General features: G+C 42.6%; 1 protein-coding gene across 3 annotated transcripts in view; it reads right to left on the minus strand.

Annotated features, from left to right (window-relative positions):
• The window catches only part of Srpk2 (SRSF protein kinase 2), a 232652-nt gene extending 226356 nt beyond the window's left edge, over positions 1–6296 (minus strand). For 2 of the 3 annotated variants that reach the window (XM_010634021.3, XM_010634022.3), the window contains exon 1: positions 6068–6162. In XM_010634021.3, coding sequence (XP_010632323.1) covers positions 6068–6089 — 22 coding nt within the window. In that variant the 5' untranslated portion in view covers positions 6090–6162. Of the gene's footprint in view, positions 1–6067 lie in introns of all 3 variants that reach the window. The other variant, XM_010634020.3, reaches the window with a different exon arrangement.
• Positions 6297–6641: the final 345 nt, after the last annotated feature.

The following is a 6641-nucleotide window of genomic DNA, read 5'->3' on the forward strand; positions in this document are numbered from 1 at the left end:
CCCTCCTCTCCATGAGCCCCAGCTGGGCTGGCGCCTCTGCGGGCCTCGCACCACCTCTCCTCGCGCGGCCTCTTCTCTCCTTTGGAGCCTCTACATCCTTGCATCCCCATGAGCGCCTCTCCCTCCTCTCTGGCGGGCGTGGAAAGGGCACAGGACCAAAAACTGGGAAGCCTGGGTCCTTGATCAACTGTGTGACCTTGGAGAAGTCCTCTTCTCGCTCCTGCCCGCCACCCCCGCAGGATCGCTCAAGTTTAATGAAGAAAAAGAAACAGATAACACTGAGGGTAGGAGGAAGCTTTTGCTCATGAATTGAAGCCCACTTTGGTGAACACGGTGTGATGACACCTGAACACAACCAGACCAGGCAGTTATTTTCTGCCTTCCACGGTGAGGAAACTGAGTCCTAGAGAGATTCAGCAGTTTGTCGGGATCCAAATTCAAGCCTTGTTCCACTCTTTGCACCTGACCAGGCTCATAAAGATAATAATCAAGTTCACAGTGGCACAGAAACATAAACGCTGTGTTCTTGCATTTAAGTAATCAATAGTTTTGAAAGATACCCTGAAGCCGGGCGTGGTGGTGCACGCCTGTGATCCCAGCACTCTGGAAGGCCGAGGCAGGAGGATCTCTGTGAGTTCAAGACCACCCTGGACTACACAGTGAGTTCCAGGTCAGTTTCAACTACATAGTGAGACCCTGTCTCAAAAAACCAAAAAACTGGGCAGGGGATTTAGCTCAGTGGTGCCGCCACCTGCCTCGCAAGCGCAAGGAACCGAGTTCAATCCCCAGTACAAAAAAAAAAAAAAAAAAACCAAACAAACAAAAAAGATAGATACCCTGACCAGTTACTGATCAAAATTCCCAGTCTTACTCTAAAGAGGTTAAGTAACACAACAGGAACTTATATTTGGATTTTTTAACAGATTTCAACATCCTCAATTTTTTATTTTTAAAAATATAAACCCCACAAAAAGATGCTTAGAAAAATGAACAGCTATATTAACCTATATTCACCAGTTTTTAACATTTCTCCATGTTCCATTTCTCTGTGCATGGTGTAGTTTGCTGAATCATTTACCCTTAACCCTGAACAGTATTTCAGTGCATATCTACTAAGAACAAAGGCATTCTAAGAATTCCATTATTTCCAGGTATGGGGAGTGTAATCCCAGCACTGGGGCTGACACAGGAGGATCACCACAAGTTCAAGGCCAGCCTGAACTACATAGGAAGATGTACCTCAGGAAAGCAAAACAGAAATAAAGGACGGGCAAAGGATTTGAATAGGCATTTTTCCCAATACAACTGGCCAACGAGTACATAACAAGATCCTCCAATTCCTTAATCATTGGTCTGGGGATGCTGTTTAGCGGTACAGTGCCTGCCTGGCAAGTGTGAGGCCCTGATTTGATTCCCAGTACCAAAAAAAAAAAAAAAAACATTAATTATTACAGAAATACAAAGCAAAACCACAATGAGATACCACTTCACTCCTACCAAGAAGGCCACAATTTTTTTTTTCGTATAGAAAATAGGTATTAGTGAGAATTTAGATCCTTCTTATACTGAAAAATTGGAATCATGCATTGCTGGTGGGGATGTTAAACGGTATGGTTTCTACAAGAAACTTTGTCAGTTCCTCGAAAAGTTAATAAGATTGCCAACAAGCTTACTCCTAGGTGTCTACCCACAAGTGGCCAAGCAGTTTTTGTACAGGACTGTTCATAGGTGCTAAAGAGTGGAAACAGCCCTGCTGTCCATCTACCACTGAATGGTTAAAGCATTGTGGTCCATACATACAAAGGCATATTTTCAGCCATAAAAAAGATGTACTGAAGTCAGTCATAGTAGCACATGCCTGGAATCCCAGCACCCTGCAAGGCTGAGGTGGGAGAATCTTAACTTTAGGAACTTAGCAAGGCCCTGTCTCGATGTGCTTGATTCCACAGCACATATACTAAGACCCTGTCTCAAAACAAAAAATAAAATACTAGGAAGAGGGTGTAGCTCAGTTGTAGAGCATGTAATTAACATGTGCAGGGCCCTGGGTTCAATCCAAGCACCGAGACGTATATCACAACTTGGATGAACCCTAAAAACATTATGCTAAGTAGAAGAAGTCAAACACAGCCAGCCATGGTAGCACACACCTGTAAACCCCAACACTTCAGGAGGCTGAGGCAGAAGGATCACAAGCTCAAGCCCAGCATGGGCAACTTATCAAGATGCTATCTCAAAACAAAAAGAAAGCACTGAAAATGTAGCTCAATGTGAAGGCCTGGGGTTCAATCTCCAGTATCAAAAAAAAAAGTCAGACACCTGGATTTCCATGAAATCTCCACAATAGGCAAGTCCACAGAACGCAGATGGTAAGAGGAGGGGGATGAAAAAGCAAGTGCCCAAAGAGGACTAGACTTCATTTTGGGGTGGTGAAAGTGGCTCAGAGCTCACAGAGGCAGTGGCAGCACAACATTGTGGATGTACTAAATGCCACCTGCTGGATTATTCACTTTAAACCCACTCACTTCATTTTACAAGAATTTCACTTCAATTCAAACAAACAAACCAAAGTCAAACCAAAAAGTTATCTGTGGATCAACCAGGCACAGTGGCACACACCTGTAATTGTAGCACTTAGGAAGCTGAGGCAGGAGGATCACCTCCAAGACCAGCCTGGACTATATAGTAAGACCCTGTCTCAAACAAAAACAAAAACAACAGATTATTTGAGGGTGTGTTTTCCCTAACGTGTGTGTGTGTGTCATTGTGCTAAGGACATGAGGATAGATAAAACATTGCTCTTCCATTGAGCAGTGTGACCAGCCCAAATGACTTTGTGTGTGTGTGTGTGTGTGTGTGTGTGTGAGCAATACTGGGAATTAAACCTAGGACCTTCATACTAAGCTACATCCCCAACCCTTTTTGGGTATTTTTGTTTGGTTGGTTGGTTAGTTTTGGGAGATTAGGGGGTTGGTTTTTGGTTTTTTGAGACAGAGTCTATGTTATACTGACTTTCACTATGTTGCATAGGCTGGCCTCCAACTTACAGCAATCATCCTGCCTCAGCCTCCCAAGTGTTAGGAGTACAGGCATGTGCCACCATGCCCAGGTAGACATGCCTGTTCTGGACAGCTAATAGAAATGGAATCATATGATATGTGGCTTTTTGTGACTGACCCCTTTCACTTAGCCAAATGTTGAAACCCATTTCTGCTATTTAATTTTTGCATAACCTTGGGCAAGTTATGTAATTACAACATCTGGAAAATGGAAATAATATTACTATCAACCCTTAAAGATGAGTATGAATACCAAGTAAGACAAGTAATTCTTCAATGAATAGTAATTATTTTAAAATTAATTGAGATCTACTTAGCCAATTTCTTTGCTGGATCCTTTCGTTCAGTTGTTCACCAAATACTTATCATTTTTTATGGAGCAGGAATTACTTTATTTAATTTTTAAAATTTGGATTGAACAGGACCTTGCACCCAAGCAGGCATCATCATCATTATTATTACTTTATATTACTTTACATATATAATATATATATATTTTGGTACTGGAAATCAAACTCTAGACCTTGTGCTTGTGAGGCAGAAGGCGGAACCACTGAGCTAAATCGCTGGCCTGAACAGGCATTATTTTAAATACTGTGTCTAGGGCTGTAGATTTAGCTCAGTTGTGCTACACCTGCCCTGTAAGCACAAGGTCCTGAGTTTGATCTCTGCTACTGCCATAAGAAAAAAAATACTGAGTCTAGAGCAGAAAACTAAGCATACAAAATCTCCCTGCTCTCACCAGGTATAGTGGTGCACACCTGTAATCCCAGCATGCAGGAGAGTGAGGCAGGAGGATCACCATGAGTTTGGGGCCAGCTGGGGCCATTTAAAGAGACCCTGCTTCAAACAAATCCAAAAACAAACAAAAAAGCCAAAACACTCCCTGCTCTCATGGAGCTTATGATCTACTGCCAGAAGACAAGAAATAAAATAAATAAGTAAAGAGCAGTATATGTTCACTAGATGCTGATAATTTGGTGAGGGGGATGTTGGGGATGGAAGTCAGGACCTCTACATACTAAACAAGTATCCTGCTACTAAGCTGCACTCCCACTTTGCTCATCCTTATGGAAAACAAATCAGCAATCTTTGAGTTCAAGCCCAGCCTGGACTACACAGCAAGACCTTGTCTCAAAAAACAACAACAACAACAAAAAACCCACAACATTTTAGTAAAACATTTAAGTAAAGACCTTAAGGCAAAGCATGATGGCACACATGGTAATCCCAGCACTCAGGAGGCTGAGGCAAGATGATCACCATAAGTTTGAGGCAAGCCTGGGCTACGTAGTGAGTTCAAGCCCAGCCTGAACTACACAGTAAGATCTTGTCTCAAAAGAGAGAGAGAGAGAGAGAGAAGAAAGAATAAAAGAATGCTGATTTGGAAATTAAACATTTTTTTCAAGTGCGCCATAATTTAGAATATTTAAGAGGAAACATATGTTTAAAGAAACCAAATAATAAAAATGATTTCCTTTTTTATTGGACCATCATTTTTTGCTACATACATCAAATTATATCTAGCTAAGAATGGGAACATTGGGCCAGGGATTTAGCTCAGTGGTTCCACCACCTGCTTCGCAAGCACAAGGTCCTGAGTTTGATCCCTGGTACCAAAAAGAAAAAAAAAAAAAAAAAGAATGGAAACATTGGATAATCTTAGAACTCTTAGAACTGGACATAGCTTGATCTCCATAGTGACCCGAAAGAAGCAAAGAAGGCAGGACATACACATATTTCCCCAATCTCATGCAAGATATCTATATGTTAGTTTTTATCAGATGCAATAGAAAATGAAAAGGATGTTGTAAAAGCAATTGCACCCTGATATTTCCTCTTTTTTCTGTTTTTTGGTGTCAGAATTTGAACTCAGGACCTTATGTTTGTGAGGGAGGTACAGTGCCACTGAGCTAATTTCCTGGCCCATTTTTTTTTTCTTTCTTTTTTACTCTGATATTTCCAAGCAGAGCCACCAAAACAAGTTGTAGCTTAGAAGGGGGATTTAGCATGTCAGAAAGTCAAGGAAAGGCTTGAATGTCATATAATCCATCTTGGGGCCTTTAATGGATGAGAAGTCAGCCTCTTCCTTAGGACTTCCACAGCATGTAAATTTTTAGGGAAGTCTCTCAATGAAGCTTCAGCCTGTCATTTATTGTTTCATTAGAAAGTGTTTCTCAGTGACACTATGGTAAAGCAGGGTAACAGAGATCGCAGGGCCAGGTGAGCAGAGTTCAGATGCCCCGTCTGCCATCGGCCACCTGGGTACCTACCTGGGTGTTTATCCCGCTCTGTGCCTCAGCTGCCTTAGCTGGCAAATGGGGACCCTAACATTCCCTACCCGGTAAGCATGTTGAGAGGAATTAGATGAGCTCGTTCACATGAAACATTTGGAAAAGTACATAATCGTGTCTGCTGTTGAGGTTAAATCGTTAGGTACATAGGTTTAGAGAAGGAGCTAAGGATAAGATAAATATTAGTAATCCCACACTCAGGAGACTGAGGCTGAAGCAGCGCTGAGTTTGAGGACAATCTGGGTTGCATGGAAAGTTCAAGCCCAGCCTGGACTACAGAGCAAGACCTTGACTCAAAAAATTAACTAACTAAATGGCTGGTTAAAATCAGTTTTAGATATCAAAAGTTAATTGATATAATTTCCTAAGATGTGGTATTAAACAGATAGTCTCAAAAAATAAAAGAGAGGGTGGCTGGGGATGTAGCTCAATGGTAGACTACCTCTGGATTGAATCCTCAGAACCACAAAAATAAGTAAATAAATATTAGCTAGTCATACATGTGTATATTAAAGAATATATTAGGTATTATTGCTATATAATCTCCACCCCCTCTCTGTCAGGGTCTCATTTATGTGGCTCAGGCTGGCTTACAACTCATGGAGATTCTCCTGCCTCATCCTCCATGTGCTAGGATTACAGTCACGTGCTACCCACTCTCAGCTCACAAAATTAAAGTTAGAAGTAAACACTAATGAACATCTCTTAGCTCACGGTCTCTGTGGCCCAGGAACATGGGAGCAGGTTAGCTGGTGTGCAGAGGTGTCCCTAGGAGCGGCAGACATTTGTGGGCTTGACCGAGGCTGGAGATCTGTTACCAGGTTGTTCATTCACATGACTTGAGAGAGGAGGACTAAGTCCTTGGTCCTAGACTCCGTGCCTCACAGCCCGCACCTCCCCATGGGGCTGCCGCAGCGCCCACTTGAACAGCCAATGATCCACGTGGGCAAGAACCTGGAAGAAACTGCACTGCCTTTTGTGACCTATGCCAAGAAGTCACAATCGCTTCTGCCACATTCTATCCATCAGCAGCACAGGCCCCTTGGAGGGAACTGAGCGCCACCTCCGAAGAGTGCTGGTCGATTTCACAGCCACCTCAAGGGGTCATTCCTCCTGCTCTGAGCTTGCAGATTCCAAGCCGAGATTTTCTGTTGAACTTCAAAGGAAAGAACAGGGAATGTAGATAATGGGGCGGGGGTAGTAACCAATAGTAACAAATGTGTCCTAAATAAATTTGCCTAGGGCTGTATTAAGGTGGATTTAGTTGTGTGTGTGTGTGTGTGTGTGT

The sequence above is a fragment of the Fukomys damarensis genome, unplaced genomic scaffold (assembly GCF_012274545.1).
Source record: "Fukomys damarensis isolate Sample0158 unplaced genomic scaffold, DMR_v1.0_HiC HiC_scaffold_4, whole genome shotgun sequence".
Lineage (NCBI taxonomy): Eukaryota > Metazoa > Chordata > Mammalia > Rodentia > Bathyergidae > Fukomys > Fukomys damarensis.